Source organism: Cebidichthys violaceus, unplaced genomic scaffold (genome assembly GCF_023349555.1).
Source record: "Cebidichthys violaceus isolate CVI_PGR_0920_01 unplaced genomic scaffold, fCebVio1.0.p SCAF_4, whole genome shotgun sequence".
Lineage (NCBI taxonomy): Eukaryota > Metazoa > Chordata > Actinopteri > Perciformes > Stichaeidae > Cebidichthys > Cebidichthys violaceus.
The window spans coordinates 9530221-9544473 of record NW_027176594.1 but is presented as its reverse complement, the minus strand read 5'-3'; the positions used below and the strand labels follow the sequence as shown (position 1 = coordinate 9544473).

Genomic DNA, 14253 nt, shown 5'->3' with positions numbered 1-14253 from the left:
GTTACATTTGAAATACATTTAGTTTTGGCACTTTCTTCATTGTTGTCCTTCTTTTCAAACTTAATTTTCACTTTGTCATTTACCACCCTCCATTCCTTCACTCTCAGCAATGAGGAGGATGTAACTGCGGTGACAGACAGCAGCGGGAATACCCTCCGTATCCGTAGAGATACCAACAGGATGCCTGTACGTGTGGTTGCCCCTGACAACCAGGTGAGATGAGCCAGTCTTTTGCCATGCTGCAGAAAGCAGGTGTTTTGATAAAGTTATCAAAACACCTGCATTCAGCCAGCAAATGAGCAGTTATTGTTGTTTTATCTTTATTTTGCTGCTCACAAAAGTTTCAAGAAAGACCCTAAAACATTATTTTGACAACAACACAATATTAATATTTAAATTAAGCAAACTCGGATGTTTACTGTCTGAGATTACGGTTGACATGAAGTAAGCGAGGACTGGTACAATCCGAACACATAACCATGTTTTACTGTGGTTGTTGCTGTTTTTGTGTGTGTATAGGTCATCTGGCTGACCATTGGGACTAACGGTGGTCTGAAGACTCTCACGGCTCAGGGTCAGGAACTGGTCTTGTTTAGTTACCATGGCAACAGTGGCTTGCTCGCTACCAAAAGCCTCCAAATAGGCTGGACTACCTTCTATGAGTGAGCAGCATTACTCTGTTTATATTTGGGTACATGTCTGAGCTGCTGTGTGATAATGGAAGGCTGGAAATCAAAAGGCAAAAACAAAACAAGCAAAAAGTTGGATTTTTGTATTTCATAAGCCATCTACAGGTACTTTACCAAGTTACTAAGAATTATTTTAGCTCTTAATGGTTTTATGACATTGAGAAACCATTTCTGACAGAATCGCATCAGCTCCTATGATCTACACCTCAAAGTGGACAACATCAATCAGAACGAATAGATTTATAACATACACTCTTTGATTTCTTCACTGTCTCTACTAGTTTATGTCGAGACATAACCTTTAGTTGGACCAGTGGACACCGAACGATTAGTCTTTTGACAAGAGACGTTAAATAATTGAAAATCTAGTCTCATAACTGAGTAGAAATTCATTGACTTTGAAATTGACTTCCTCTAATTAGATTAATTGGAATTCAAGATCTTCCTCCTGCTGGGTATATCCAGTTTTTATTCCACCTCCTCTGAAATTGATATTCTTTACAACCAGGTCTAGCACATGGCCACGTGTGTGTGTGTGTGTGTGTGTGTGTGTGTGTGTGTGTGTGTGTGTGTGTGTGTGTGTGTGTGTGTGTGTAATGTAGAGTAAATTTTTTTCTACAGGGTTCCATAAAGCACATTACAGTAATAGACACTAATGTCCCTTTATTCCCCCCTCCCTGCATCCTCACTGTCCTTGTAGCTATGACAGCGAGGGTCGTCTGACTAATGTGACCTTCCCCACCGGCGTGGTGACCAACCTCCACGGTGACATGTCGTCAGGGGCTGTTGCTGTGGACATTGAGACGTCAGGGAGGGATGAGGACGTTTCCATCACAACCAACCTGTCATCAATAGACTCCTTCTACACGCTGGTGCAGGGTAAGGTGTTTACGCAAGTGTGTGTGTGTGTGTGTGTGTGTGTGTGTGTGTGTGTGTGTGTGTGTGTGTGTGTGTGTGTGTGTGCGTATTCACATTTCTATTCCTATTACTGCTTTTATTATCATTATTCTATTCTATCCACTGCTGATATTACTACTCTCAGTATCATTTCTGTTATATGGATTGGCTGTGTTGTAATTTTATGATACACATATACATATGTATTACACTTCTGTCTATCCTACCCTTGTAAAGCAGTGGCCAATTTGTGATCTGTGATATTGTGCTTCACAAATAGAATTGAATTGAAAAGTAATTTTTAACCAACAGTTAAACAAAGTGAGGACAATTATGGAAAGTTGGGACATTTTGTATGATCCTCACTTCTTCAGGACCAGATAATATGATCGGATAAGAATTAGGTTTAGGTTACGGTAAGGTTTGGGGTTCGGCATTTAGTTGTGATGGTTAATGTTGAGGTGAAGATAAGGGGCTAGGGAATGCATTATGTCAATGAGGGCCCTCACAAAGATAGAAGTACAGGTCTATGTGTTTGTGTGTGTGACAGAGTAAGTAAGAAAGTTTGCCATAGAGTGTGTGCTGCAAATACCTTCGTAATGTGAATCAGACTGTATGATATTGTCCCAGTACAAATGAGAGCTGTGTCTTCTCCATTCAACATTTTTCTACAGGTCTTTTTTTTCAATGGTGTCATTTCCATTGAAATCACTGATGAGTGGCTGTGTTTGAGAAATGAATCACTTTGTAAAAAGACCAACATTAAAGTAGATGCAAGGTTTCACACATCATATGCTCTACAAAGACAGCAGAGAAAACAGCAGTAGCTGATAGAGTAGTAGTTGCTCTGTGCTGAGGCTGGTAAATGTTACACAGTAGTGTTGCTGTGAGTTTGGAGTCAGACCAATCTCCTTAAGGAAAGCCAGTTACTTTCTGCATCCGCTTGACGTACATTTTGTCATCAGAACATGTAGATTCTGTGCAAACATCATCATACAGACTACACTACATCCATGGAATAGGTCTTCCTGTAGACGCCGATCTACTGTACATGTGTGGAACGTGGACTCCAAAGAGCAGTATAAACAGAACTGCTTGGTGTTTGTGGTGTCTGCACTCCACTTGGGAGTATATCAGGCCCTAAAGTCTTCCCTTAACACCATGATTATAAATATAACTTCACCATAGTAATCCAGAAGTGTCTCATCTTGTAGTTCATAATCTTCTGCCACCACCACCAGTCCTAGCACTTACCCAGGGCAAACACTCCAAATCAGTAAACTATATTTCTCTGACCAATGGCCATATTGCAAAATGTTTTATTCTCATTGCTTTCCACAATATTACCCTCTGGCTCCGGTGAATGCCCCATGGGACTACTGTATGTACTGAGCTACAGTTAACAGTATTGATAGAGTATGTTAATGTCTATGTGAATTCCATCCGCAAGACCTGCCTTTCTTCTAATCCATAACCATTAACTACTTACTAACTGAAAGAAAGAAAAAAAGAGCAGATAGCAGAAGCTTATTGCCCATCCTGCAGTTCCCCCTCAGGTAAACACTGTGAGCTTTGTCAGCACTCTTGCCGTATTTTTCAATTTAAGCACTGTTAGCACTGTTAGCCGCGAGCCACCAGCTCAGCTGTCATATGTTTAGAGCTATTGAGAGGCAAAAGAAGTGCTCCCAATCTTGTATTTTACAACTCTAAACCTTGTAAGAATAGACCTGAGAGATCCATCAATGATAATTCTCGATTTGAGGGAAACTGCAAAGGGAAAAAAGAAGTTTCACCATCCTTATCATCCTTCATGTCAGACATTCGGTCTGAACGGCGAGGGAAAACAATAATTTTGCACTGATGCTCTTGTTAAATCTGAACTAATGAGCCAGTTGAAGCGAGGCCTCGAGTGGCCAGCAGTGATTTGTTTCAGAGCATGCTACATGTGCCCCAAGTGAGAGGAAAACAGAGTAGCGTCTCCCTCACAGCAGAGCAGTATTGATCCGAACATAATAAGTTATTCAAAGCCATCGACAAGGGTAGCATTCCTCTCCATCAATTCATGTACATTATTTATCCTTTTGCCTCCTCGCTATCAACTAAACTGCGCAATGTGCAAGTGGTCCAGGTAATGTGAAATCATATTAGGTGAAAGTGCAGCCCAGAAATGGTAAACAAGCTAATACAGATGCTGTATTTTGTCATTTAGATGTTGTTGTTGATTGCTTTGTGAAAACGGGCAACCATGCAGGACTTGACAATGAGGCTCTACAGGGAAAATACAGTAAATATTCACACCAATGCATGGCTCTAATAAGTTGTGTCCCCATTCATAACATATTGTACGAAGCCTCTCTTTTGTGCTAGAAAATTGATGTAGGTGGGTGGGAGTGAAGGATCAGATCCACCGCACAATATTAAACCAAAACATACAAACAGCATAAAAAAATAACACAGTGGCCAGTAGGAATCGCATTTTGGACAGATTTGAAAGGTTAAACTATCTTTGAATTACTTGACCCCAGATAATTTAATTTAGCCAACCAGTGCTGCATGTTTTCCCTCCATGTCATTGTGAAATAACATTTGGTAGAGTTCCAAAAAGAAAAGAATCCCAGTGAATCTACGGAGGAAAAAAGAAAGACTTTTGTAGTTGCTCTCAAATCAAGATGAAAACTATTTTAAAAGAAATTGAAATAAAGAAGTTGTATTATATTTAATTTAGAAGGAAAGAACATTTCAAAATAACTGATAAAGCTAATTCCCTCAGAAATAAAATGTGTAACAAAAGAAGACATTGCACACTTATTGCTGTGTGAAATTGGTAGATAACTTTGGCATCAAATGTGTTATTGTTTTTTTTAATTTGCCCTTGAAAACTTTGTGAATAAAGTACAAGGTTTTTTTGGAAATATTTTGTAATCAGACAAACAGGAATCATTTACCTGATGAAGTAAGGATCAAAATGAGGGAGAAAAAAGTAAAAATGTCTCTAGGCGAGAGAGCCTCGATCTCTCTCTTACTCACACATACGCACACACAGCCATTAGTCCTGCGAGAGGTCAAGGGGAACCTAATTAAAAGAGGCTGGCGGATGTTAATACCTGCTCTGTGCTCCATTAGCAGGTTCAAACACTGCCCACGGAAATTAATTGTACTCTGTTCTCCCTTTACATACACACACATGCATTTTATTGCTCTCCTCTCTTTGTCTTTCATTTTCTCTCCTTTTCAGTTCAGTTTAGCAATCAATAGTGTTTTTGAAGAAATCCCTTGAAATCTACCACATTGAAAACAAACATAAAATCAATGTTAGGTATTGTAATGATATTGTATTGTATTGTAATTGTATTGTAATTCATGATACTCATCTCCCCGTCTGTCTCACAGACCAGCTTCGTAACAGCTACCAGGTGGGTAATGACCATTCGCTGCGGGTCATCTATGCCAATGGGATGGACACACACTACCAGACGGAGCCCCATATACTGGCAGGTATGCAGTTTTGAGCACATTAACCTAAATGTTTGATAGTGAGTGGTGCAGGGATGACGTATTTGTTTAGAACACCCCAGAACTAAGCATCACACTCAATGTAAAGCATGGGTGTAGGCTGTCTTCATGCCGAATGCTTATGAGTTATGAATTGCTCAGTACGCTAAGTATTCAATGTAAATGGTTTTCATCTAAGAGTTTTTGTGTGGCAGGCGCTGTCTGAGGCCTTTTTTCCATCACAACTGTCTGCCCATGTGATGAGCCTGTTTGTGAAAAGGATCATCAGTATCATGAAATATCATATTTGAATGCGTTTGATCAGATCATCTTTCAAGCCATATCAGTGTTTTCACATTTTAGTGTGTCTCCAGCAAATCTTCTATCTTTAAATTGTTGCTGACCATTTTCCTAAGCAGCACAACAGTTTTAATGACTCAAATACATTGTGTTCTTTTGACTTTCTAGATAGCCACTGGTTTGCATTACATCTTAATAATAATAATCAGCTTGAAATGTGCTGCACGTACTGTAGGTGATCCGTCATAATAAATATGCCTGCTTTTCTTTATGTCATTGTTCATCATTGCATGGTGATGTAGTGCAGACATTTCAGACTTACAAGCCTGCATTAGCAGCTGACCTGCCGAACTGCAGCAATATAACTTAATACAACACAACAATAAATACAGAAGTGATGCTCACTGTGATTAATGACCAACTCAAGTGTCAAGTCTCTGCAGGCTGATTTTCATTTGATGGTCTAAAACACTGCAGCAGACTTTGAAACATGGTTAGTAGCAATTAAATTGTATCGATATGATATGTGATTCACATTCAATGGGCTATATTAGAAGATTCAAACCACACACAAAGCCCATCTTGAGGTAAAATCATTAAAAGTCTGGAGGGGGAAACATTAAACCTTCCAGAGAGGCTAATGGCTTCTGTAAATGATCAAAATCCATACTGGCATGTACTGTGTTGCAGAGTGTATTGTCTGAGCAAGTTTGAGCATTATATTTTACTTGATAATGAAAGTTGCTCAGTAATATTTCAGTATTTGCAGGATTTGGATGATCTTCCATGCATTGTAAAAAAGTATACAGCGCCACATAGTGCACAAGGTACCCAGGATATTGCAATCAAAGGCATGATGTTTTCAGGTTTTTCTGTCCCCACGTTCCATTCTCATGACACAATATCTCAGGAACCCCTGGAGGGAATATCTTCACATTTGGCACAAACTTCCACCTGGACTAGAATTATGTAGTGATTGTATTTTGGACAGACATTGATGTAGACTGTAACTTGACTGGTTGGCGGCAGCTACAACCGTGAGGCGGTAGTTGTACCAGTTGTAGTTTAAAATGTTGTTGGTATTCATGTCTTTTTCATATCCATTTCGAGGTGCTGCTAACCCAACTGTAGCCCGACGCAACATGACACTGCCGGGAGAGAATGGCCAGAACCTGGTGGAGTGGAGGTTTAGGAAGGAACAGACACGTGGAAAAGTCATCGTCTTTGGGAGGAAGCTCAGGGTGAGTACTCTCCAGCTGGGACTGACTAGTGATCTACAAACACTGGCATCTTTTCTGAACTGAAAGACAAAATAAGGTTCACATGGTCCAATGGACAGGGTTCAGTTTAATTAATCATGTAGTTATTGTATGACTCTAGGATTATCACAGGGATATCACATACTGAATAGAGCAGTACCTTTACACCTGCAAACATTACAGAGTTTCAAATTCACCTGCTGTGAACTGTTGGAGGGAGAAACCCACACAGACGGAGGGAAAACATACAGGTGCACTGCACACAGAGTGGCCCCAGCTGGACATTAGATGTAAGTCCAGTACCTTCTTGCTAGAAGGCAACAATGCTCACATATCAGTCCTATCATTGTGTCCCCCTCTGCAAGCAGCTTGCTGTGGGTTACATAGGGAGTTTCTGTTTGTGTCCATTATGGCGTTGTGTCTGTTGTTCTTACAAGCTATTAGGAGAGAAGGAAGGGACAGTGATTTGTCTGCAGTGCTTGAATATTACATGAAGTGCTCTCTAACTAGCCCAGTCTAATAGGAGAAAACTCTGCAGTCATGTGGCCTCTGGAGAGTTTGATCCACACAATGCTGCCATTCTTAGCATGGTCCAATAAACCCTAATGAATGCAACAGCATGTGTGGCCCACTGGTGGTAATGGGGAGTGTTGTATTGTGAGCTGGCAATAATGAGTTGCAGGTAGGTGTGTTTCAGTAAACGGGAGTGCAAAGGTGACCATGAATACAGTATGTACACTGTATATGTCAGCCACACGTTAGTGATTGGTGTGTGTGAGAATTTGTCTTCACTAACACCATGACAGTCCAGCTGTCCCGCAGCATCAACCAGATGACAACGTAAGGCGTTAATGATGATGGGTGATCGTGAGGCGGGATGAACAGCAGGGAACCTTTGACCAGCCTTTCTGCTAAATGCTAATATTTATACTGATTTCATGCGGTGTGCTCATTCAACTAAGGAATGTGCATTGAGCGTGTGAGGTAATGTGAAACTGCATGTCCTAGCAGCTTGTTGGATGAAATAATGAAAACAACTGCTGGCAGACACAGAATGTCAACGCTGGTAAGTTTTATGATATGAATTAAATGAATGTAGGACAGTTGCTGATGGTATTGTTAGTCCCTAGATGTATTTGTTCATTGTGTATTTATGATATATTTGACTTCCACTGTCATGTTTGTCAATAATGTATGGCTGATAGACATACAGTGGATTCAATCAAACTATGATACACTGTTTACGTTGTTTGGGTTAAAATAACTAGGGAAGTGGCATGACACAGCAGATACGTGACAAATAAATCAATGTTGACTTCTTGTTTCACACGGGGCATGAACAATGATCTCCTGGCTGAGAGACTTTTTTGGAAATTGCTGCGTATTCATTTACGAAGGTATGGCTACGAACGCTGTATGAGTACAGTAAATACACTCCAGAAATTCTTCCTCTCTATACCAGTTATTAAGGTAAATGAGTGGCTGAAGTGAAGACGGGACCATCTGAGAGTCCTGTTTGGCACTGAGTTGAATTAAAAGTCACAGAGTGCTCCGATCCATTATAAACGTGACAGGCCATGCCAATCTGCAAAATGATTTGTTCATCTGATATGGTGTGTTTCACACTCAGCACATCTGTTGGCTGTTATCCAATCTTGTTTCTCATCCAGCTGGACATTAGCCACCGTCCCAATATCCTTCTTCTTTCTCTGCCCCTCTTTATTCACCTCACTGCATTCAACTGGTGCTAATTCACGAATGAGAGAGTGGCCGAATAAAAAGATGAGAAAAATGACTTGAACGTTTTCCAGCAAGACTCTATCTTTAATGAAACAGGTCTGTAAAACAATTCATTCTTAGTATTTCCCCTTGCTTCAAGGATCCATAAGGTGAGTTCAGCTCCGAACCTGGGTGATCTGTCTTCGTAAATTGGTGTTTGAACAAACAGCAAGTCATTTAGAAAGCGATAAAGAGCGGCTAGCAGGGGCTGTGGTGCTACAGTGTTTTATGGATGTCTTGGATCAGAAGTTTGTTTGAATTTACTGCTTGAGGTGCATATGTTAAATTGAGCAGCAAGTTATTAACAAGAATTAAACACCAGGGCTTATTTCTTGTTTGTCTGTTTGTTCAGCCTACAGACCCTTTTACAGCCGACGTCATGATTACCTCACGGTGTTAAGCTGGGGGCAAAACAAAGGAAAGACTTGAGGCAAACACAAAGTTTGAAGGCGGAGTAGGGCTAAAGTTACACATCAAAATGTTATGTTGTTGTGTTGTTGGGTGCCAGAATCGTTATCGCATACATTTGGCACGATAAACTGTGATTCTAGGCTCCTCCCAGCGGAGTAGTCTGCCAGCAGCGTAGCAGTCGGCTAATATGGTCCCTTTGGTTTATGTTACGTTTCTCAAGTAACACTCGTGGTCCCTGAGAATGAGTGACTGTACATATTGAGAAACTTGTATATTCTTCAACCATTATACATTTTTACAAATTTGCTAGCCAGCAGTAGCTAATTATTAATGGAATATTGTAATATATTGTAATATTGTATATGTAATATTAATATATTATTATATCTTTTGGGCCATGATATCAAAGAACAGACAAACAGATTTGTTTGTCCATGCAGATAGTGATGAAATTTGTTGGTTGATTCCTTTAGTATTTGGTCACGTCTTAACCTTTGCTCCAGCACTAATTTCCACATGTTAACAAAAATATCTAAATCAAATGGGAAAATCTTTATGAACTCAGCATGTTCATGCTGCCCAAAGGCTCTCTCCATTTTGCACAATCCATGAGGTTTCATCTAGCAACACACAAAAACGTCTCCTCACATAACAGGCAGATTCCCATTGGTTTACACAGTACATTCATGCTCCTAGAAAGATAAACACTACTGCCGCCTTCAGGCCAATCTATTTTAATCCCTCTTCTGCTATTGCTCTAAGAATAAAACAGCATTGTTTGATCTATACACTTTTGTATTGTGGGGTGAAATCAACATTATTGCCGCCTTTAAATAGTTTTAGGCTTTTAGTCATGGTCAGACCATGAAGGGAGCATAGCAGGGGTTCAGCATAGCTGCATGTAATATGATCAGTTTCAGATACTAAGCATTTCATGTTTCAGCTGATCGGAGATCTCTATGATTCAGTGGTTATTTGTTTGCATCCACCCCTTCAGGTGAACGGTAGGAACCTGCTGTCTGTGGACTACGATCGTTCGCTCCGAACAGAGAAAATTTATGATGACCACAGGAAGTTCCTGCTGAAGATCATCTATGACACCCAAGGCCATCCGACACTCTGGGTTCCCAGCAGCAAGCTACTGTCTGTTAACTTGACCTACTCCAGGTAAGTGCTTCTATATTAGGGTATTTAATAGTTTCTTTACTCAAATACAGAAAGCTGAGATGTAAAGGGTGAAGACGAGATAAGTCAGTGCCACTGGGCTCAGAAGAAAAGTAAAAAAGAGCTCAGTTAAAAAGGGACAGCTTCAGTATTCACTGTATCTATGACTTTAGACAGCACTTGTTTGTACACATTACATACACTTGGAGACACTATAACGTGACTTAGTTAAGGGAGACAGGTTTTGTCCAGCACCACATTCTCACCGAAGAACAAAGAAAGCAAAAGAAAGTTGAAAAAGTCTGTTGAGGTGTTGTGGTTAACATGGAACAAACCTACATCCTGCTGTTCTCCTCCTACACCAACAGAGAAAAAGGCTTTGTGCTGGTTAAACTCAGTGATGTGAAGATATCACTTATTTCCCCATTTTCACAGACGCACTCACTGGCCACTTTATTAAGTACACCTGTATAGTCGAAGTCAGGGGTATTCAATTAAAATGGTCCAAAAATAAAAGGTTCAGTTAAAGAGAATTTCCTCGTACAAAGGTCCGGAACATCACAATAATGTCTAAATTGCTCTATGATTTAGTTTCATACAGTATAATTGAAGTAGCCAACAGTTGTCTTAACGCCTGTATGTAGTCAAAAACTGACTGTTAAATCAAATAAAAGTTAAAGTTAAATTAAATAATATCTCAACAATATTTTCAAATTGAACCGGATGACTTAATTACATAATATAATAAATACATAAATGTTCTCTCGTTTCAAGTCATATAAGGGATGCATTTAAGAATAAAATACAACAGAAAGCTTTTGAAAAATGTCCATCTTAAAATAAAGTACTTCATTTTAGAAAAATGAATTTAACTGAATTGCCTTGCAGCTTTAAATTCAGTTCATTCAGAAGTGATGTCAACCAAGAAAACCAGATGATCTTCTTCTAAAAAGAGAAATGTGTGTGCAGGGAATTTAACTGTGGTTATTGAAACCACTTGCTATTCCTTTTTCCATTCTCTATTCCTCTATGTTAACATCATTGTTGGTCAGTGAATTAATGTGTTAGGATTCTGATCATATTTAGCTCTTAGATTAATTATTTTCTGTGCCTTCATTTTGGATGTGAGTTGGTATGTTTGCTCAAAAGAGATATACTTTGTGTCGTAGTGGCGCTTCACATCATTGCTTTTAATAATCGTCATGGCCTCTGAACACATACTGGTTTTAAACTGCCAGTGTGAAGAATTAACATATCCATTCTTGGTAAAGGCTCTGATCTCGGTGTCCACATTTCTCTTTTTGGAGAATGCCATGGTCCAGATACAACTGCGTCTGGGTCTGGTCTGGGTCCGGTCTGGGTCCGGTCTGGGTCCGGTCTGGGTCCGGTCTTGTGACTACTGGTCTAAGTCAATCCAGAACAGCTCTGCCATTAATTCTTCTCTTACAAAGCTTATACATTTTCAGTTTTTGTTGACACTGTTATAATGGTGATAATTCTACTTGATGTTTATTTTTGAGGTCATAGTGTGTTTGTCTGTGTGTGCATGTTCAATTGTATTGAAAGGTGTTTCTAACAGTTTGTCCACTCTAAGGGGGCAAAATATAGAAACATATGGACTGGCAAAGTTTCTTCGGTATGAAAAAGGCATCTGCCCATATGGTGGTAGTGACACCTTGTGTTCACAATAGGATTTGCATTTTAAAATATCAAGGTGTTAGGTTGCCTGGATAATCTAGGTAGTGGAGTGGGTGCCCGATGTATCAAGGCTGAACTCTGTACCGCAGCAACCTGAGTTCAAATCTGACCCTTAGCTGCATGTCATCCCCTCTTTCTTCCCTTTTCAGTCTAACTGTTCTATCTATCTAATGAAGGCCAAAAAGATCATCTTAAAAAAAGTAGTTTATTATTTGGGATTATATGGAACATGTGACTTTAAAACAGCCTCTAAGACTGCCTTAACATTTTAAAAGGAACTGCAGCATTAATACACTGACATAAGTAAATTAGTAAATTCATCATTTTAGGGACACTTTCAATTTAACCTGGAAACACATGGCTTGGATATGACACATTTTGGTATGAACTAGATTTTTAGCTTATACAAAATCTTATATATATATATGTGTATGTGTGTATGTGTGTGTGTCTGTCTGTCTGTCTGTCTGTCTGTCTGTCCAGTACGGGGCAGGTGACAGGCCTCCAGAGGGGTCCAACCACAGAGAGGTGGGAGTACGACAGTCAGGGAAGAATCATTTCCCGAGTCTTTGCTGACGGAAAGACGTGGAGCTACACCTACTTGGACAAGGTACAGGGTGACACAATGAAAACCATATACATAGATGAACACACATCACTAACTATAGTATCATAAATCACATGTACACACGTCACTAACTACAGTATCATAGGTCACATGTACACACATCACTAACTACAGTATCATAGGTCACATGTACACACATCACTAACTACAGTATCATAGGTCACATGTACACACGTCACTAACTACAGTATCATAGGTCACATGTACACACGTCACTAACTACAGTATCATAGGTCACATGTACACACGTCACTAACTACAGTATCATAGGTCACATGTACACACGTCACTAACTACAGTATCATAGGTCACATGTACACACGTCACTAACTACAGTATCATAGGTCACATGTACACACGTCACTAACTACAGTATCATAGGTCACATGTACACACGTCACTAACTACAGTATCATAGGTCACATGTACACACGTCACTAACTACAGTATCATAGGTCACATGTACACACGTCACTAACTATAGTATCATAGGTCATATGTACACACATCACTAACTACAGTATAATCAGTGAGTTGTGTACGCATGGCAGCACAATGTGGACAATTTATCAAAGTAGTTCTCCATCATCTTCCCCCAACAAGGTAGTTCCTCTCCTCTCAGGAGCTATGGTGATAAATGGTAAATGGATTTACACTTGTATAGCGCATTTTTAGTCTTCCGACCACTCAAAGCGCTGTATCCATGTGAATGATAACATGGATTCATGTTATCATTCACCCATTCACACTGATGGCAGGGGCTTCCATGCAAGGACACTTCGATGGACTGGAGGAGCCAGGATGAACCGCCGATTTTCTGATTGAAAAACAACCCACTCTGAGCCACAGCAGCCTCCAAAACACAATGTTCCTAGAAATTCCCCTGTTTTGTAACTTAAAACCTTTTATTTTTAAGCAGCAAAATCAGGGAATGTTGGGTTCAGCATTAAGTTAACAGGACTCAGACAGCAGGTCTCAGATGAGCTCCAGTGCCAGTTTTCCTCCTCTCTTCCCTCTGCACTCGCTCCTGAGAGGAGAGGAACTCCCTTGTGGGGGGAAGGTGATGGAGACCTACTTTGATAAGATAGATAGATAGATAGATAGATAGATAGATAGATAGATAGATAGATAGATAGATAGATAGATAGATGTATACTTTATTTATCCCCAGGGGGAATTATGTTTGTAGCAGCAGCAAACGAAGTTACACAATAAAATACAAATATTAAGTATGAAACATGCTCAATATATACAATAAAATAACAGTGTAGAACCTATTAAATAAAATTTAAAGAAAATAAAGTAATACAAAATGCACAGTATATACAATAAAATAAAATGGTATTAATTTAACTAAGTAGGAAAACTAAACTAAATTGTCCACATTGTGCCATCATGCTGTGCACAACTCACTGAGATCAGAACCCAATGCGAGTCAGGCCACCTCGGGCATGTGGTCTGGCTAATCAGATCCCAATGTGAGCAAGTTCTGATCTCAGAGTGTACAGACTTGACAGTTAATACATCCTGGCATGATCAGATGCTAAAAGTCACATAGAAAAAACTGTGTAACCACGGCCAATTCAATTCAATTGTAATAGAAATAGTAATGTGAGTAGCCAGTTTAGCGGGTTAACAGTTTCACTCCTCGGACCTGTTCAGTTGGAGGTCAAGGTGATCTTTCCTTCCTGCCTGAGGCAAGTAGCACACACCCAGGAGATTAAAACAGTTTTGTCCCAGACAAAGAGTTGCTGCTATCTCTTCTTATTTATTAGATCTGCATTCTCCTCACATTTCAGATTATCGTCCACTACTAATGACAGTGCAGGAAGGTCCCAGAGGATTCCTGAGAGTGATGGCTTTGTCTTTGTTTGACTGGGGGAAATTGGTGTCACATTGTTCTAATCCTGTAGAAGAGCTATCCCCACGCCCCAAT

At 39.8% G+C, this 14253-nt stretch overlaps 1 protein-coding gene across 6 annotated transcripts in view; it reads left to right on the top strand.

Moving 5' to 3' along the window:
* tenm3 (teneurin transmembrane protein 3) overlaps nucleotides 1-14253 on the top strand; it is a 336797-nt gene that overhangs the window by 300834 nt on the left and 21710 nt on the right. For all 6 annotated transcript variants that reach the window (XM_068727440.1, XM_068727439.1, XM_068727438.1 and 3 more), the window contains 7 exons: nucleotides 108-213; nucleotides 520-662; nucleotides 1390-1568; nucleotides 4977-5081; nucleotides 6489-6619; nucleotides 9825-9994; nucleotides 12173-12299. In XM_068727440.1, the coding sequence (XP_068583541.1) occupies nucleotides 108-213; nucleotides 520-662; nucleotides 1390-1568; nucleotides 4977-5081; nucleotides 6489-6619; nucleotides 9825-9994; nucleotides 12173-12299 (961 nt within the window). The remainder of the gene's footprint in view (nucleotides 1-107; nucleotides 214-519; nucleotides 663-1389; nucleotides 1569-4976; nucleotides 5082-6488; nucleotides 6620-9824; nucleotides 9995-12172; nucleotides 12300-14253) is intronic.